This window comes from Corvus brachyrhynchos, unplaced genomic scaffold (assembly GCF_000691975.1).
Source record: "Corvus brachyrhynchos isolate BGI_N302 unplaced genomic scaffold, ASM69197v1 scaffold5, whole genome shotgun sequence".
In the NCBI taxonomy this organism is placed as follows: domain Eukaryota; kingdom Metazoa; phylum Chordata; class Aves; order Passeriformes; family Corvidae; genus Corvus; species Corvus brachyrhynchos.
In genome coordinates this window covers 12,244,997-12,265,506 of record NW_008238321.1, presented here as the reverse complement: position 1 = coordinate 12,265,506, position 20,510 = coordinate 12,244,997, and the positions used below count along the sequence as shown (strand labels likewise).

The following is a 20,510-nucleotide window of genomic DNA, read 5'->3' as shown; positions in this document are numbered from 1 at the left end:
CAGAAGCAGAACCCTTTCTCTTCATCAAAAAAAAAAAGGTGGGTAATGGGTGGAAAGTTGTCCAAAAAAGTGTTTGTGAAGCGTGAGAGCCCAAGGGGGCAGAAGAGTGTGGGTCCCAGCACCCAGCCCCTCTGAGCCTGCTCCTGATGGTGCCCGAGCTCCACAGCTCCACAGGGTGGGTGAAGTCATGGTGTGGGAGGGAACCCCACCCTTCCCGGGGTCCCTGCAGCCCTGCTCAAGACTTTTATGGTGGAAAACAGCAGAGAAAGCCACCAGCCTCAGCAGGTCCCTGGCCCAGGACTGTAGCCCAAGCAGGGAGCATCCCTGTGCTCTGCCACTCCTGCTCCCAGCAGCGAGGCTCTGCTGCCTGTCTTCATGCCTCAGGAACAAAAACAGGAGATTCAGAAACTGCTTGTAAATAAAAATTCCTGTCCCAGCCAAGCATCTCCAGAGGTGAGCTCTGGGACTGCTCGTGGCCCCCAGGCTCTGTGGTCTGTATCTGGGTCCATGCAGGGCTTGGCACTGAGTCCCAGCCCTTTAGAAACAAAGGCATGAGCAAACCCTGCTCACAGAACGGGTGAGGTCAACATGGAACACCTCTAGCTGCATCCTCTCACCAGCAAACCACGTCAAGTACCACAAGTGCCTGGGCTCAGGGATCATTCACTGCTGTCCTCTCATTCCTCTCAGGTTTGACTTTATGCCCAGGCTGGTTGCCACTGAGAAGGGCAATCACTGCTCCACCTCTTCCTCTGCACAGAAGCACTTCAAAGGGGACCAGCTAAGCACAGGACCGACTCCCAGCCAATTCAGCTGTTGGGTGGCAGTGCTGGGGACAGCTTCTGCAGAGGACAGAGTGCTGATAAAGCTTCTCTGGAGACCCCAGTGACGGCCACCCCGTGTAGGGTGGGACAAGCAGTGTCCTGCACAGGCTCACCTGCACACCCACAGCTGCTGCTTTGTTCACCTCAGAGCCAACCACGACCGTGCCAGGCCAGTACCACCACCACAGTTACCTGTGAACACCAGGCTGGCATTCTCCAGCTCTTCCTGGGGAACCTTGAAGCTGAAGGACTCATTGTAGAAGGGATCTATCGTGCCCCGCATGCAGGAGGTCTTCTTGGTTTTTGTTAATTTTAATCCGTGAACAAGCTGAATTTTCACAAAGGGATCTGGCAAAAAGCACAAAGCACAGGCTCTGTGTTACGGGGATCGTGATGCAGCACCCCTGCTCATGAGGGCTGGGCACCACAGGGATGGACTGTGCTGGGGAGTAGCCTTTGGAAATGCCTGGGACTTGTACCCCCCTCTGCGCCCACAGATTTGCAGCGGGGACAAAAGTCAGGCAGCTGGGTTAAAAACAAAACCACAGTTAATGCCAGCCTTGACAGAGACCAAGCATGCTGTTCTTTTTGGAAAATGCCAATGTTCTGGCAGCAGCAGAGGCTGGGGCAGGGAGCATGGGAAAACCCCCTGAGGACATGGGCACGAAGCAGTTCCCAGCCAGAGTGCCTGGAGCCAGCAGGGAGCAATGCCCACGGGCTGCCTTACAGAACACAGCACAGGGAGATCAAAGCCCCTGGCTCCTCACCTCAGCCTGGCTCAGAGATTTTGACATTAAATTTGGCAAACCCTCCACTGTGTCTCAGGGTAAGTGTTCCAAATTAATTTATTGTTGGCTATACATACAAGATGGACATCCAGAGCCTTGTATTAATGGGAACTGAGCACCAAATCCCCCTGGGTCCCCCACAAATTGCAGCCTCACTGATCTGCTTTAAAGGCACATATTCTCTGTGCATGAGTAATGTGAGAAATGCACTGCCCTTTACCTGAACCTTGGCTCATGTCTGTCTGAAGAAGCTGTTTTGCTCTAATGATGTCCACGTTCAGTCTTCCTGCACTTGGTAGGTAGTTTAGTGACAATAGCAGCTCTCCCAGCTCCACTTCATTCTGCAGGGAAAAGAGAATGTGGAAATTTAGAACAGAGCTCGGAGGGGAAGAGAAGGGAGAGAAATTAAATAAATCCCATTTGTCTAAGTGCCTGAAAAATGAATTTTAGTCACGCTCTGAACTGCAACTAAGAACCATCTGGTGGTACCTCGTGCTAAGCAGAAACAGGAAAGAAACTATCCCCAAATGAAGATCTTTCTGTAATCACGGATCCCTCACCAGCTTCCCAGCAGCCATGCAAAGAGGACCTGTAAGGAGGCAGAGGTACAAGGTCAGTAGCTTCCAGCAGCTCCATTTTTAATGGTTCCAGGTAGTTCTGATCTTAGCAATATGCAGAACACAGACCCAGTGGAGAAGACATTCTCCTTCCTCCCCAGCCCCCATGGACCACAGCAGCCACTTGGGAAGTTCAGGCATGCAGGGGTTAATGCATCCCTGGGTCACAGCAAGGCAGTTCAGAGGAGACCATCCCTTGCCACCAGAGACTGTGGCACAGCATAACTGTGCCCTTGCTGCTCACCAGCCTGCACCATGGCCACAGCTCCACACCAACATAGCTGTTCAGCCGTGATTTCTGTTCCTTTTACTTAATCATGCTTAAAACTAGTAATTAAAGAGCTGGAGAGCTCACATCGCTGCTCCTCAGATGTGAGTGTTTAAAATAACCTCTCCCCCCTTGCATGACCTGGCTCTGAGAGGCTCTTACTGTCAGATGCAAAATACACACACTGAGCTACTCTGCAGGAGTGCAGAGCTAGAGCTTCATCCCAACAGTCAAACAGTCCAAAGCCAACCTAGATCAGGTGTCAGAGCCCATTCCCAAGAGGAAAAGGAGCTGCAGTGGTACTGCAATCCTAACAAAAGGCTGAAGTATCTTTACTGATGCTCCAAATACTAGATTACAGGAACCAGGACTAAAGCGCTGGGTAGACAGTGAAGGAAAAGGCTCTCAGAAGAGTCACAGCCTGAACTAACCCAAAGAACCAGGTTCATCAGCAGATGGGCCAGCACATGAGGCACAATCCCTGGCAAACACATCAGTGGCTCGGGGAAACTGAGGCTGGGGCTGCAGGGAAACCCAACCAGGAAAAGCATCTGATTTCTTACCCCGATTCCTTTTGTGACAGCATCTCGTGGGTCACACTGTGGGGCAGTATTGTGACTACACAGCGCCCACACTCACATCTACCACATGCATTTTTTCTTTTGTTGCTACAGTATTTTTGCTTCACTGAGAAGGCACCTCTCTTCCATCAACCTGGGCCAGCTCCCACATCACAGTGCTGTTCCACATATGATGTTTTAAGTTCTTTCCATCAGAAAGCCACTGCCCAACACAAGCCTGACCCAATATGCACACAATACTCACAATTCTGGCGAGGCCAACCCATACCTGCACACACTGTGCTGCCCTGTGGTTGCACAGCATAAGGATCTAAGAGACTCACATCTAAGGTGGTCTAAACACCATCTAATTAATTTAAGCTATCATCTTTCCTTTGATTTTGCCCAGAAATGCTCCTCTCAGGTCTGCAGCTGTAACAGCCTGCAGACACGTTTATCATCAGGAACAGTCAGTGACTTTTAATGCAGTTACCAGGACAGGATGGAAGCATCACAGTGCCCGCACCACCACCCTCAGCAGGAGCCACATGAGGTGGCCCCTCAACCACAGCTCATTTTTTTAACATATCAATGACATTTTTAACAGACCCAGTCCTACTTCCACTTGCATTCACTGCCAGTCAGGTTCCATTCAGGCTTAAACTCCTAGAAATTCAGGTGCATTTGGACAGTGCAAATTGGGAAACTGATCAGTGATTTTATTACCTGCTGGGGAGAGACAAACAGCTCCAGCTGCAAATACCAAACTTCCGACACAGCCAGGTGGCAGGCTGGCATGGGGCAGTGATGCAGGACCTTTCCAATCACTTCAGGCTTACAGTGGTGAAAATCCACATTAACATTTGGGATAATTACTTCTGGAGCTGTCCATTGATGGAAGCTGCTGACCTTATCCAAGAACTGCAGGCAATAAGGCATTTCCCTGGGCCAGAGAAGAGCCATGAAGCTCACCAAGGGAAGGCAGATCTCCATGCTTCCAGTTTATTTGCATTTACATTCCATTTAAAAGCAAAAAAAGCCCGCTGTTGTGCACTGAGTGTCAGGCTGGATCTGTAACACCCACTGAGGCACTGGCAGGAGAACCATGTCCCATCACCCCTGCAGAGATTATGGAAGGAGCCACTGTAGTGTAACCACCACACTGCTGCCTAACCCACCCAGCATGTCCCATCACCCCTGCAGAGAGGATGGAAGGAGCCACTGTAGTGTAACCACCACACTGCTGCCTAACCCACCCAGCCTTCCACAAGTAAAGGCAGGACCTAATTTTCTGCAGGGCCTAACCTAAAAGGGATATCGGCACCTCCAGAAAAATATTTCTGGCTATTTGAGTAAGGAGAGCTGTAAAATGCTATATTCTATAAGTGTGATCCACCAAAGGCAGCAGGCAGACTGTCAGCAGCTTTCATCAGTCTCAGATCAAGCCTGATCTCCCAAATCTCAAAGCACCTTCTGCCCCTTCATGCTTCTGAAGAGCGCCCACATTTGTGTTAATTATTTTGGGGGAAGGATCACACAGCCCCTGCCTCCAAGGCCACGGCAGGATGGGTGTGCTCAGAGGCAGCAGGGCAGGCAGGGCACGGGCAGCGCTCGCAGCAGCACCGGGAGGTGTCTGCAGGAGGAAGCCCGGATTCCCGGACAGCTCACCTCCCCGGACAAGCGACTCAGCCTTCTCAGGGCACTGAATGCCAGCAGCCAGCTGACTCTGGTACTACAAACGCATTCCCTCCAGCTTAGCCACGAGGTTCTGGGAAACGTGCTTCAAATGCTGCCCGGTGCCTCAGGAGATGTCAAACGCCCAGGAAAATGAATCGGTGGCTGACAGGCACCACACGTCAGGCTGGCACTGCCCCGCCGTGCCGTGCTGCACCACGCTCGCCAGCGTCCTCCTGGCCTTCAGTCACCTGCCATAATCAGCAAACAAGCAAAGAATTCACGGGCTGCTCCGAGAAGCAGGAGGTGCAAGGCAGGAGGCTTTAGCTCCCTGTGCTTTTGCCAACAAGCTCATGCCATGGCTCCCTTCGCTGATGTGACAGTGCTGCCCACCCACAGCTTGGAAACGCTCTGTGCTGCCAGAACCAGCGAGCCCCGAGCCCAGCCCCTCGCGCAGAGGCATCCTGTGCAGAGGCACCCTGTGCAGAGGCACCCTGTGCAGAGGCACCCTGTGCAGGCACAGCAGCATCGCCCTTGCTCTGTCTCACACCAGAGCATCCCCAGAGCTCAGGCTGAGAAGGGGGGATGCGAGTTCCTGCACGGGAGGTGCCATCGGCACCCTGCTCACCGGAGGGCAAGAAGTGCCTGCATTCTACACTTCCAGGTCTTTTCATCAGGAAACTACAGCGCTGTTGGGTTTGCCTCCAATGTTTGGCTCACGGCAGCAGCGTGCAGAGGTGCCCCTGCTAAGGCATCAGTGCAGCTGCCATTATTATGCTGATGACGCTTCGTGCCCAGATCCCAGATGACCCTGGAAAAGCAATTTCCTGTTTGATGAGATGCCGGAGTGACACCAAGTCTGGGATGTCTGAGACTCTCCTGAAGCTCTGATTAACATTTCACTCCTGGCTGTATTACACTGCCAGGTTGGATTTGCAGCCTTGGGCTTGTCTGCGATCCAGAACCTTCTCCAGTTACTGCCTGGGCTGAACCCAGAAATTTTGAACCAGAATTTTTTCTGCTCTTTTATGTCATCTCTGAAACACAAAGAGGCTCCCTCAAAGGAAGATGAGCTTTTAATTAGTACCATTTGCACATCTTGCTTGGACCAGGTAATTCCTTCCTCACAGCTTCCCCCCCCCGACTGTTCCTTGTGCATTGCTACACCACCAGCAAAATTCTGCTGAAACCCTTCCCAACAGGAACCAGAGCACATTACATCACCACAGACATCTATGCATCGCTCCTAATGAAGTTTCAGATTGATTTTCCTCCTCAAGGTTATCTGTGTTGGTACCTCCAGGCACATTAGAAAACTGATGGTTTAGAACAGTTTGCTCTAACAGGCTTTCTGCAGCATCCTGTGACACAGCCATTGTTTTGGGAGGGTTGAGCTATTAAGGACCAGAACCTGAGAAAAAATACCCTTACCAATGAATAGGAGCAGTGTTTCCTACATAACAGACACCAACTGGATGTATGATGGAGAGAGTCACAAAATCCCTTCTGAAGTCTCACTGTCTTTGCATCAGTTTGGATGGCCATGAGAAAACCTCTATTGTGCAAAAAGCCTTGGGAAGAGGATACCCTATGGAGAGGCCCTGAACACCACCAGCCTCTCCTCTGGGCTCCTCCTCAGCAAAATACACCCCACAGCATCCCAGTCCTCTGCAGGAAGGGCAAAGAGTAAACAGAACTGGGGGGAAGTGATGAGGTGACCAAGAACACAGATAAGGATAAAGAGAAAACAATCAAGAAGAAAAATTTTTCAGTGCTGCAGCTTTAAAGACAGGAAAGGGGGAAAAAAACCACTGAAATGGAACTGGGGAAAAATAAACATGCAGAGTGAAAGAAAAGAAGATAGTAGAACAACACAAGACAAAATATGAAAACAAACCACAGGTTAATTGCTAAAAATGTTGTTATCATGATGGACAAGCATCCATCACAGCATCCCAGCACAGTTCCAACTCCAGTGACCTGCAGGGTGGGTGTATCCTGCCCTCTGCCAGGCTTTCCCCAGGGCATCTCCTCCACTGGCCACAGGTAAATCCCTTCCAGGGTGGTTTTAACATCCTGCTGCTGAGCAAACACGGCCCCATGTAACCATCTCGTACCACCCTGAACATCACAACTGACAGGTCGTTCTAGTGCACTCATAGTATGAAGTTAAAAAAGCAAGTCCAATCCATACTCCCTCTACTATAAAAATGACTTAATTTGAGGGAAGAAGGAATTTCATGCTATTTACCCACCACAACTAGACAGGTTTTTTTCCTTTTGCAGAATGATCTCCAAGCTCTCATTACTGCTGGTCTAAAACATTTATTCCTGCCCACTCAAATCTGCCAAAAGAGAAATGAATCATATGTCAATAAAACTTGGGGTCCTGAACATGTGCTTCAGAATTAGTTTTAGTGGTGAAATATGTGAATCTGAGCCCAGCTACAGCAAGGCCTGCCAACTTCATTCATGGTAATTAAGCGAAGCCACACACATTTCAGGGGATATTTAAGGAGTGCAGAGTGTTCCTACGGGGACTGGACTCAAGAGCCTTTCCATGAGCAGCTACCACGCTTTAAAAAGGCATTAATTACCCTGCAAGAGAAAGCCTCCCAGAACTACCAAGGATGAAGGATTTGGCAATACCTGACATTTTCTATAAGGAATAAGTCCTTCTGCTTAGCTGCTGGCTCTGATGATGCATCGGGTGGCAGCTCCCTTGTGCCTCTGCTTTGGGCTCGATCCCCCTGAGCACTGAGTGCGTGATCCAAGCTCAGAAAGTGCTGATGGGCAGGTACAATCTTCTGCCTGAGGCTTGGCACCAAGGAGTTGGTTGCACTGGTTCCTCAGGCTGAGAGGACAGCCTGCTGCTCACCTGTACTCAGGTTCTCTGGCCACCCACTGCTGCTGGCAGCAGGACAGAGCTGCACGGCCGCCTCGTTACACCCAGGCAAAGTGCTCTGCTTGCTCACTCACGAGCAGCCCCGTGAGCTGGTAATGAAGATACTCCTCCAGTAAAGAGGAGCTCTACATCCCATCCACAGGCCTAAGGAGCTGATCTTGGTCCAGCTCGCAGTGGAGCCAACAGAGCTGTTGGCTGTAGAAGCTGGACCATGCCTCACCTGGGAGAAGCTCGCTGTCCCTGCTGACACTGCACACACCAAAAGATTCCTGGCTTTCCCCACCTTTTGCAGCTCACTGGGGCTGGCACAGCCCTGTACTAGGGCAGGGTTCCAGCTTTGGGATGAGGGAACTCAGTGTGATGGCAGGACAAGGACTCGGCCCCTGACTTTATCAGCACACTCTGTGGCTTCCAGGTGGAGCCAGCAAGTGCAAAACAGACGTTCATCTTAACTCTTGCCATTTGGCCACTTTCTCTGCTCTGCCACAAAGCCTCCCACTCCCACCAGTCTGAAGAGAAAACTTCTCCACAGCTCCTGCCATCTGGATTCACTTTCCTCCATCTCTCTCCAGCTCATGATGTTTCTGCCTATAAATTCCAGTCTGAAAAAAAAAAAAAAAATTCACGTATTTTGTGTCTTTCATCTTCACATATCACGTCTATGTCTGCCTGTGCTTCTCTCCCTCCTGTTACTGCTTATCCAAGCACCTGCTTCAGCCTTTTCTCCTGTGGCTGTGGGGTGCTGCCAGCTGCTGCTCCGTGTCACAGCCCCGGGGCAGCCAACCCAGACTGGCAAATTTTCCTCAACTAATGATCAGAACTGCACCACAGCACCACAGCAGTTTGTGCTGCTCACCAGGATCCAAGGACACCTTCTGCAAAATAAAATGCAACTGCACATAGGTATTTTTTTGCTCCCGTCTGTCACCATCTCTCAACACAAAGCACACTTCAGCAGGCTCAGGTTCAATCCAAGAAGAAACTGATAAAGGCTGTCTGTCCCTCAGCTAATCAAGCAAAAAAGTGAGAAGTATAAAAAAAATTGTCAACATGTCAAATCTATCATTCCACAGGCAGAAGGTTCCAACTAGTGATAAAAAAAACCTCAGAAATTTCCAGCACAAATATCACTGTTATCGAAAGACATTAAAATGTATTTTTTCAAAGCAATAAGCTCTATTGCTTTACTTCTTCCAGGATTTATCTTAACCCTTTGATCAATGAATTTAATCATCACTAGGATGAAACATGCCTTACTCAATGAACTTAAAAAATTTTATTATTGAGAAAATATGGGAAGATGATGCCAAGCATCATCCCTGGATGTCCTGTACAAGCATTGTTGCTCCCTTTACAGTTGCAGTCTGCCCATTGAGGTAAAAACAGCAAAATGGTATGAAAGGACCACTCTACTGATCAAAGTGTGGAGGACTTTTTGCTTAAGTTTTTCCATATGATAGCAAGGGGATAAATGCAAAAGGCTTCTAAGCCTGCCCATTCAAATGGAGTTTTGTCCTTCTCCTTCCTTTTATAAATATCAGAAATGCCAACTTCTGCATAAATAATTTATCTTGAATGCTAGTGAAGCAGACAGCACTGCTGAAAACAGCAGCAGCTTTCAATGAAACTTTGGAGAGGGGAAAAGGAAGAGCTGGCTCCGAGCTTGGCACACAAAGGCAGAGATGATCTTTTCTAATCAAGGTCTGTATTAGCTGTGGAATGAGTCCATGTAACTCATAAAGAGATGCAAAATACAGAGAAGTATTTATCATGCAGAAGTGGGGAGTGGGGAGAGAAGCAAAACTGCACGGTGGGAGTCACAGGAGGATAATGGGATGCAGAGAGGAGGGCTCTGCCCTCAGATACACAACACAGAGTCCATGATGAGCTGCTAATACCAAAAAGGAAAAGAAAAAAATATTGTTGCAGGCATTTGTAAATGAACATTTGGGGGAGAAGCTCTGACAGTGAGAGGGTGCCAGGGACACGCTTTAGTGGTGGCCTTGGCAGTGCTGGCTTAAGGGTTAGACTTGATGTTCTTAAGGTCTTTTCTGACCTAAACAATTCCTTGATTTTCCTTACAAATCACTTTGTAAGTAAGAACTGTCCCCTTGCCCCCCACTGCCTCTTCACTGAGCCAAGCAGATCCCACTGACACAAAGACATGTCCTACATAAACACATGTTCTGGGTCCCCATGATTTTGACTTGTGCACAACTTTCAAAACTTTCCCTTCTTGCCTGAACACTGTTCAAGCTAATCCCACAATGCTCCTACTCCTGTTACAGGAAATCCAGCTGGATAATCCTGCAGTTACCTGGAGCACTGATCTTCCTCCCCCTTAGGCAATGCAGCAGGTCTGAGCAAGAGAAAACAGTGCTCCCAGCCCCTCTGCACACCCAGAGGGGGCCAAGCAGAGTCAGAGCCCCAGCTGGCTTCACTTACAAACACTGCCTGGGGTATTTCCCTTCTGCAAGTGTCTGGTCACAGATTTCCACTCCAAACCAGACTCTTGGACCCACAATGTAAAACAGCAGTGAGGCCAATGATTTACTGCTCATTTCATCCAATATCTCTGGCTATGGCACCCTTTCGTGAACACCTAAAAATCAAAGAAAAAGTGAACCATCCAACAGGGTTTAATTCAGCAAAGACTCCTTGGAAATTGCAGTTGCAGAGCTGGAAAGGAACTGGGAGAGGCAAGCTAATTACACCAACCTCGTGTGACACTCCTGTCCTCAGTACAAACATTGGAAATGCTGCTCACACTATGTTCTTCTCTTGGTTCTCCACAGGGTTCTGTGCCTCCAGCTATGTGGGTGATACCACTAGTGGCAAATTTGGTAGGTAAGCACCATTCCTGGCTGCACAGCTCAGATCTTTCCACTGAACAGCCCTTTACCTGGCTGGCAAGGAGGTGGCCCTTCCCTGAGAACAGGGATGAAAGCACACAGAACCTCTGCATGTCCTCCTCCCATCCCATCGGATGGCTGGCATGCCCAAAATGCATGCAACATTCCACTTGCATTAGACAAATGTTTGTGGCAAATTTAGTTCCTTCAGGGATCTGATGAAAACAAACCTATCACTCCTGTGCAGGTTTTTGCTCATGCATTATGCCACAAGTCTGTTTAGATTTCATCTTCTACCTGTTTTGTTGAATCAAATCATTATTGAACCAGCACCAGTGGTTCCCCTCATGTCCTCCAAGCACAGGAATGACCTGGGCAGGACAGTCACTGCATTCCTGAGAATGGATGCAGGTCACTGCAGTGATGAGAAGCACCTTCCCAAAGGTGCAGACTTCCAGAGCAGTCGTGAGTTGTTCTCATTTAAGCTGCCATAGGATCTTTGGTCATGACTATTAAAGACAGCTCCTCTACCTCACACTGCTAGTTATGAAACCAGTCGTAGGCCCACATTATTCCAACCCAGCAGATGCTGTGTTAACAAGATGACAATTACTAATTAGAAACAGCATTACTTGCCAACAGGCAAAGGAACCACACACACACACAAAAACCCAAAACAGCAAGAAAAACTGTGGCAATAATCTGATAAATTCTGTTACCTGAGAACTAGGCACAAGAGCTTTCCACCAGTGTCCACCTTTCACAAGGTCTACATCGCTCAAGGGCATTGACACTTTGCCAATAACACAATGGCGTGAGAATTTGTCAAAATCCACTACAGTTAAAAGCAGAGTTCTTCTCTGGGCTTCTAAAAAGGGGATTTCAAATGTGTACCTCTCCTCAAACACCGGGTTCTGCGTTTTGCGTTTCACTCCGGTCTGCTTGGAGTTCTTCTGATCGGGAAGAAGGCAGATCTTCACGTAGGGGTTGGAGTGAGCCATGTCTTGCCTCGAGCCGTCGTAAGAAATTGGAGGAGGCAGATCTTTAGCCTCGATGACTCGCACTATTAGATAATTATGCAACAGATCATACTGAGTGCTAAAGTGCAGCATGCCCAGCTGGTACTTGGACAAGATCTCCTCGTCTGTCAAGGAGTCCATATCATCGCTATTTGAGTCAAGAGAGTACAGCCTTGGTTCAAATTTTCTAAAATAGTCATCTGGGGTGTAGGTTTTTCGCAGGATAGTTGGCTGAACTGTTTCTTTCTTAGCTCCTATTATTCCAAACTCGATGGGTTTGATGTCAACTAGCGGAGAACTTGGCCTCCTCGAGTCCAGACCTGAATGAGAGAAACACACAAATCTGATTGTTAGAAAGTCCACTAAAGCAATTACAGGCGTGCATCAGCTTTGGGTGCTTCTCTGGGTACAGCTGTTCTGTGTCTGTGCAATGCCAGCACAGTGGGGCTTTTCTCCCTTGCACTGCCAACAGTTAAAGCACCCTCAGCTACGCTGAAGCACAAGCTCACCTACACCTTTCCCTCCCTGTCCATTCTCACGTGCAATTACCACGCTTATGCTTCAGCAAGAAAAACAGGGCTGGCCCCTTCCACTGTGCTCCTGCAAAACAGGATGAGATCTTAATCAATGTACCTTCAACTTGACTCGGTTCCCTGTCTAAAAGATGAAAGAGCAAGCACTACAGTTTTTCTCCCCCACAAGAATTACATTAATGCTGGAAGGATGACCTTACTTGAAATCCGCCGCGTGAGGCTGTAAGTGGACCGTGATGTATCTGACGACGACCGCCTTCTGTCAGGGGAAACATCCTGAAGAGTGGGAGGCAGCTCGCTGATTGTATTATCAGAGTCTCCATCTTTGTCCTCATTTTGGCTGCTTATCCTGTTACAATGAGAGACCTTTGGATGATTCAACCCAGTACAAGGAGTATATACAGAATAGCAACGTGTTCTGGCATTCCAGGGCTAACCTTGGGTGCTCGTCCCTCAGTGCTGTGGGGAATCTCCTGATCTACCTGGCAAGCAAAAGGCTGAGCAACTGACTTCAGACCTGTGCAAAAAGCAGATTCTTCATCTTTCTGCCTGTCTTTCAAGCAGATTTTTATCAGTATTAGAGCACGACACAGGCCACTAAGACACATACAACTCAGATGTTGATCAGAAATATTATACTTCTCTCTGAGGGGAAAAAAAAGAAAAAACAAAACCCCACAAACCTCCAACCGTAGCTTCCTACTGTAATTCACAGCTACACTTTGGAAGCACAGACTTCACTAGGAAAGAACCAGCACAGAAAAACCACCATGCTCAGATATCCCAAACCTACCACACACCTCCTGGTAAAATATTGCAGGTTTGCCAGTAAAGTTTCAAAACTTGATCTCATAAACACAATTCATTATTTGCTACTTATTGGAATGCCTTTTTAAATAACTGGCTGCTTTTTATCCACTTCTATAAACCAGATGTGATTCTCACCAGACAATAATTTTACTGCCCAGGGGTCTTGGTGGGAGCAGGGAAGTTGGCAGGATCTAAATGGCAAAGCAAGTTTTGTAGCATCTTTGAGAAGACTCCACAGAAGGCTGCCATCATAGAGAAGTCCACATGCAACTCCCCTTTCAGTTTGCTTAAATGTATAGGTGTACGCACAAGTTGCTTTTAAATAAAACAACATTCTGGTTGAAAACCCCAAGATGTCACAGCTGCAGCAGCTCCTGAAAGAAGTGGGGATCTCCCAGCTTTGACTGAAAGAAGGGCAGGAGCAGACAGCAACAACTACAGGAGGGAAGGTCTGCAGCTGCGTGCTCAGAGGGGAGCGCTGCCCATGGAAATGCAATCACACAATGGGGACGTGACGTGCGGTGCATCCTGCAAAGCAGCCAATCCACGAGGCAGAAAATAGCAGCAGATCACGAGGAAAGCAGCAGCACAAAATGAGCAAAGCAAAGGGGAATTCTCTGTGAATTTTGCTTCCAATCCACCCTTTCTGTGTGCACAGCTCAGCTGGGTATAAATGAAATATATTGAATCATTTTCACTAGTAACTGATGACTGGAGTAGAGCAACTGATATATTCTGTAAAAAGCAGTAAACTTGCAGAAAAGCCCAACAAGCATTAAAAAAACAAACCAACCCCAAAAACCAACTGGAAATTCTTATCCAAGCCCACAAAGTCCACAGCAGGATCCATGCAAATCTCACCAATTCAGACTCACACAACTCATCCACACTAAACAAAAAAATTCTGTTAATAATCAGAACCAAACCCTCTGCTAAAGGGGCACACAGTATCTGCACAGCTCTGCAGCCCATTAAAGGCAGTCCCAACCATACAGTTTGATATATAATCAGTACTTGGAACACAAATAGCTTTTTCATGCCTAAATGCAGGTCCACACAATCACAGGTGGCATTTGGATATGCCTGTGTTTGAGAAGCAAATGCACAGAACGAGGCAGGGTGAAAAGGGAATCAGGAAGAGAGGCATTAAGGATGTTCTACAATGGGTAAACGTAATAGTGAGTTAATAACATACAGATGACCTTTAGTAAGGAAATTGCTACTGAGCCACAATAATTTTTCCTCAAATAAACTTTGGCTCTGGTTAAAGCCGCTCTGTTTCTGTTTAATCCGAACCTTTGGAAGGAGGAGTCACGTCCTGATTTCAATTCAGTCTCACAGTGGGCACTGTTTATCTTTGGGGTTTGTGTAGGATATTCCATAACAGGCAGCTCCAACATACACCCTCATTCCCAGACCATTTCTGCAAGGACCAGGATGCAAGTGCTCCTCATGAAATAAGAGAAGTTACCATGCACTCAGGTCAATGCAACTGGACTCACGGCAGGAATGGGTTTTTTTAATCTAAGTTGCCACTGCAAAAAATTCAGAAAGTGAGAAAAATCCATATTCTTTCAAGAGTAAGGGCTTAAACTTGCAGTTTTATCGTCCACTCCTGAATTTCCAGGACAATGAAGTGTCTCAGAGCTGCCAAAGGGAAAACCTAGGGCCAGAAAATAAAGGATGGGTCATTAACCACGGGCATTTAGATGTTTGCTCTTCACCAATGAGGACCACAAAAACGGGTTTTCCCTGGGGCATGGGTAGGAAGGTGAGGAAGGAACAAACTGCGTTCTACGTTACACCAATGTGTCAGGCCCATGAAGAAGAGGCAAGATGGAAAGATCCCAGCTGAAAACTTAGATCTATTTTTAAAACACTTTCAGACTGCAAGCAGGGAATACAATAAATTGATTTGTTCCCAAATTCAATGCATGCATCTAAATGCAAAATATGGTGATGTCAAACCTGTTTTTCATTGTAGGGGTTTCCACTAAATACAAAAACCTCCTTTTCAAAAATAAGAGAAAAAAAAAATAAATAATGAGGGGTCAACTGGCATACACAGATCCCTGAGCACTTAAAAACATACCCATTAAACATCTTAACACCAAGTCCAAACTCTTACTCTGCTCACACATCTAACTCCAGAGACCATTCCCTATGTCCAAAAATGATATACAGATATAAAATCATAAGATCAACACAGTGAAAACAGAATTCTTCTTTGGTTTCTGAACTCTGAGTCAACGTGGGATTATTTCCACCTTAAACATGCACACACCAAAGGCTTGTCTCTCCCATTCATCAGCAAACAAAATATACCAAATCTGGCTCTTGCCTTTTACTTTCTTTTCCACTTCATCTTCCAGCCCCTTGTTCCTCTACAGCCTCACTTTCTCCCCCTTTCCTCTCAGTCACATCCCCTTGGGTCCTCTGTTTCTCCCTATCTCCTCTGTTCTCTTTGTCCTCCTCACTTAAATAATTTCTGTGCCCCCTCACCATTTTCCAACAAAACCACCCTGGAACCACAAAGCACTGTCACACTCCCTGGCACCACTCTGGGTCCACGCCAGCTCAAGAGGAGCCCGCAGCATTTTCAAGCAAGCAAAGCCTCATCTGCAGCTCGTCCATCAGCATGTGTTAACAGGCATCCCTAGAGACCACAGGTTTGCAGCTGCCACAGGAGATGGTGACTTCACTGATCCTAAGGCACGGCAGCGTCCAGGTGTCCCAGCAAAGCAAAGCTCCTTCTCTCCTGTGTCCTCCTCTCTGGTGCCTGCTGCCCCTCTCAGGCTTTACCTCTGGGAACTCCCCTTCTCTCAGCACTAGAGCAGAACAGGGAGACCCTAACTGCACCAAACCACGCGGAGCTGGATGGAAAGATGGATAAATGGCCTGGCCTGGGGTCCCAGGGACCTTCCCAGGGCTGTCAGCATCCACAGGTGAAGCCTAAAGCACAACAGGGTTGGAGAACTGGGTTGTTTTTCTCCAGAGCATGTTGTCCTCTGCTTATGGCCATTGCAAGAAGTTACTGTAGGGGCTTTCAGATGGAGCAGGACCAGGGGGAAACAATACAGGCTGGAGAGAGCATTTCATGAGTCCAAAGGTCTCCATGTTCTCTGCCTGTGGCAAAGTCCAACTCATCTGCAAAGCCACCATACACCTGAGACTTGAGACAGTAAGAACAGGGCTTCAGTGCTCACATTGCCCCTTTAGCCACACAGAAGAACCCAAGAGTCAAAAACTACACCCTGGTACAATCATTGCACACCTCAAAACACACTGGCTGTCCCTTCAGCTACTCAGCACACCAGATAAGCTCTGAATCGTCCTCTTGCCACAAGCCCTGCTACTTGTTCCCAAGATGTAATTGCTCCTGCACCGATCTCTCCACATCCAATACTGCAGCCTCATCACTGTGCTCTCCTGTGCGTGATGCTTTCCTATTTAGCATTGATTTTGTTTCCATTCCCCATTAATTGCAGGTGAATCCATTTGTGACCATATATCAGACTCTTAAATACACTGCTCCACACTTTAAAACCACTCTAACACATCTTGAACAGCTCTACTTTTATTGCTTCAGTATTAATTACCATCCTGTTCTACCTGAATTCAAAAGAGTACGTGGACAAGACTGTGATTTAAACATGAGAAAATTTATTTCATACAACACCAAGACATGAACCTTCCAGAGCTGACACAGAATAACAGCACATACTCACAGGAGTAGATAAAATTACCTGAGTGTCTCAGTGCCCAGGGACCAAAGCCTGAACATCGTATGATGCACTGAATAGGCCTCTCCTGTGCCACAAGTTCTGGACACACTGAAGCCGTGTCCATCAAATGGTCTGCTCCACAAAGACAGCCCAGCCCAGCTGACAAGGCAGCCACTGAAACACCAGAGAGCTCTGCTGCCTTCTGGGTTTCACTAATTCCTCCATGGGGTCACCCCTGTGCTGCAGATTCCTGACTGAGAGGAGGAAGACTTCACTGACTTCCTTTGTAATGGATTTGCAAATATACTAACCAAAGCTCCAGATAAAACTTGGTGCTGTGGTTCTTTAATGATTTGAGAAGAAATTCTGAAGAGTGCTATGGAGATCAAGTCCTGCTAAATGAAACTTTAAATGAATTTCCCCTTCAGAGCACGTAGGAGCTATGCTTTTTCATCTGCCTATGTGATAACCACCTTCATGCTAGGATAAGAAAGTATTTGGAAACAACCTCATCAGCATTTCAGCCAAGTTGAAGTGCTCCAATTCCAAAATGAACTGGTCCATTTGAAGAGGGAAGAGGACTGAAGATGAAAGGCATCTTCAGAGAAGGGGGCACAGCTAAACCAGTTATCAGCTTGCTATGCCAGCTTAAAAAACAACTTCTGTCTTACCCATCAGAAAAGGTTTTTACAAAGACTGACCTTGCTATTTAAGTTAACAGAGCTGCCCTTTCTCACCATGCCAGGAGAAGCCTGCATTCCCACCCTCATTCATTCCCTCATTCCTCCTGCTCTCTAACTGGCACCCTCTGAATGTCCCATTGCAATTCATATCAACACTCTCACCATAGCTGAGCAGTCCTATTCCTTGGTTAAAACTAGGAAATCATGCATCTAAACTTACAGCCAGGCTGGAGTTTGAGCAGGAAAAGGTCCCAGGATTTCAACTTCATCTTCATTTGTTTGACAACAGCTACAGTCGAAACACTTCTGACAACAATTTCTGCAAGTCCACCGGCACAGCAAGAGATCCGAGATTCGAGCGAGCAAACCCTGGAGCCATTGGAAACCAAAGTACAAGATTACAACCCATCAACAGCTATTGAGAAAAAACATTCAGCTGTATTTGTGTTTGTGTTTCTGCAACAGAACATTAAGAACTATATTTATTTCATCTATACCAACAGACAAGTGCTGTGCAGTTACCAGCCCAACGCCACTGATGCCATAACAAGGCAGGAAAATAAGCATTCTCTGCAGGTATTTTCCCCTCTAGTGGCAATGTATTATTATGTAGGTTGGCAAGAGGGTGATTTACAAAGCACTATGGCACAGCAATATGCTGGAGTGGAAGCATGTGTATTCCTCCACACACATCAACAATCTAATAGATCAGCAAACACACAACAGAAGGAATTAAACCAGAAGGTAAGTGAAAGCTTTGATTTAACCCAGCGAGGATCTATTTAATTAACACAGCGATGTGAACGCACTTCATCCCTGTAGATGTACCAGTAATATCTGTACAACCCATACACACAGAGCATTACAGCCCAACAAACTCACCACTAAAATGGATTAGCCAGAGCACACTATCCTCATGCTTCCCCTCTACTATGATGATTAATTTAATGAAGAACTTTCAATGGTATTTTTTAGAAGAATAGTTGACCCAGAAAAGTCTTGAATTTCTTAGGTTTCCGTGGTGGCTCTGGCAGCACCACTTTTAACAGTGTCAGCTCCCCAACTGAGTGGGCAGCACCCTATGGCCCCATTTCCATGCCAGACCCACAGCCTTACCCCCACACTTCAAAGCTCTGCTTTGAGAGGAGCAGAGAGCCAAACCTCAGCTCATTTCCCACCCACAGCAGCCCCAGCTTCACGAGAGGGCTCATTAAGCAGCACAAGGGCACTGCTCTGTGGGCACAGAGCGAGACACACAGCTGCAAGGGCACAGCACCTGCACCCAGGGTCACACCGCTTTACAGCTGTATGTGACCTTGCAACGTTCCTGAGAAACTGAAGAAATAAAGTGTATGAGAGATTCTCCACGGTTATCTCCCCAAAATACTCGAGACATTTGCAGTATTCGTGAGTGCAGACCATGTGGAGGGGTTTCCTCAGAGGAACCTGATCTGCAGAGAAGACTTCACAGGAACAGGGCGTTTTGCTACAGTAAAACACACATTTTTTTCCATAAACAAAATCTGGACATTGCAAGCCAAAAAATTACCAGCCCAAAATGCAGTGCATTACTTATATCTAGGACATCAGTAAAGAGTCAGAAAATACGACACAATCCTCTCAGGATGGAGCGAGGAGACAGAGCGGGGAGTGAATCATCAGATTAACTCACCTCATTTATTGGTTCCAACTGTCCTTTTAGACATCCAGGGTGAAGCAAAGGGGAACAAAATGAAAAAGACAAAAACAAGTTAGCAATGCTCAAACAACTTTAAATTTTCTGCCATGACATGCCCCAGCCTGGGATGAGTTTGAATTTCTGGCAAGACAGTACCTTGTAGATGTTAGAGGAAGAAGAGGTCTGACTGGGCATCAGCTTCTGCCATTTCCAGTCCTTCCCCACAAAGCTCCCTCTGCTCCTCCTTTCCCAGGAGCAAAACTCCCAAACCCATTTTGAAGCATGAAAATCCTGCTCCTTGCTCATGGGTATCACATGTAACCACTTATTTTGTTTTCTTTAGTAACCTGCTTCTAACTGCAGCAACTACTTACTGCTGACAGCAAACCACATCCAAATTTTTGGGTGGAAAAAAAGGCTTTTCTCCATATTCAGCCCATATCAATGCAGTTCCAATGCCAACTCATTAAGGCAACATTTCTAGGAAGGGGTGCAGACTGAATACTCTCCATTACACACACATCACTGGGCTCCTTCAGCCTCATCCTCAGATGTCACTTGAAGAACACAGAAGACAGAAGTTAAAGGCTGAAGTCCCACACTCCCATTCAAAAATCTGCACTGCAGCCACCTCCCCCAAGGCACAGAGAAAATCTACAGCAAAGAGAGAAGGCATCACAAACCAGTTTTTCATTCACAAAGCCACCCCTAGAACATTATCCTTGACCCATTATCCTACTCTTCCAAATGCAGAAATTGGTTCCTAGCTTTATGCTCATGACAGGACGAGAGCAGCCTTTTCTAAAGAAGCTGGGATGCAGAAGTTGCCTTTAGTTCCAAGAACTCTCCCATGGACCATGTTTTGGTGCAAGCCCTCCTGTGAAACTTCTTGGAAGCCAGTGCTTCTCAAAAAGGCCACCACTTGTTAGAAGCAGTTAAAAGACTAGAAGAGCTGCAGCGCAACGAGACAAGACACTGATTACAGATACCCATGGGCCAACTGTTTAAGAAAATTCTGAGTGGTTAAAAGGGCTTTATAATTCCTTATTAATGCAAAGTTGCAGCCAAAGCGACAGTGTTTTAGCAGAGCTGCAAGGAGGATATTTAAACTGCTCTGAAACAAAGCGTCTGGATCGGTGCCACGCGATTGAACGCCGAGCACGTCATGAGAAGAGAGGGCTTTTCCAAATGGCCCACAGGGACACACGGCAGGCTCACGTCAAGCAGCCCTCCTGGTCACCATCCATCACAGGCATGTGAGCCCACCCGTGTGCCACCGGCCCCGAGGGCACACGCAGCCATCCCACAGTCCGGTGACAGAGCGAGCCTGTGACCACCCACAAACGGGAGGGCAGGGATAAGAACTGAGTGTTATAGCGCTGAAGAGGTAAACAAGTCAACAGCGCCATACAGGGCTGAAATGCGGGGGCCCATGAAAGGAAAGCAAACACGACCACCTGTTCAGCTTGCACCCGGCACGAGGGTCAGGGCTGGGCAAGGGCAGGGCTCTAGGGAAGGCTGCCCCAGAGGCTCTGGGGGATCCCCGGGAGCACGGCTGCTGCGGTGGCGTCAGC

The 20,510-nt window shown here is 47.5% G+C and overlaps 1 protein-coding gene across 1 annotated transcript in view; it reads right to left on the bottom strand.

Annotated features, from left to right (window-relative positions):
- The window catches only part of LOC103615632 (synaptotagmin-17), a 45,088-nt gene extending 26,059 nt beyond the window's left edge, over positions 1-19,029 (bottom strand). Inside the window, exons 1-6 of the mRNA XM_017734210.1 lie at positions 18,931-19,029; positions 17,479-17,627; positions 12,241-12,389; positions 11,208-11,827; positions 1,833-1,953; positions 1,017-1,172 (exon numbers count right to left, since the gene is read on the bottom strand). Of these exons, the coding sequence (XP_017589699.1) occupies positions 1,017-1,172; positions 1,833-1,953; positions 11,208-11,648 (718 nt within the window). The 5' untranslated portion in view covers positions 11,649-11,827; positions 12,241-12,389; positions 17,479-17,627; positions 18,931-19,029. The remainder of the gene's footprint in view (positions 1-1,016; positions 1,173-1,832; positions 1,954-11,207; positions 11,828-12,240; positions 12,390-17,478; positions 17,628-18,930) is intronic.
- Positions 19,030-20,510: the final 1,481 nt, after the last annotated feature.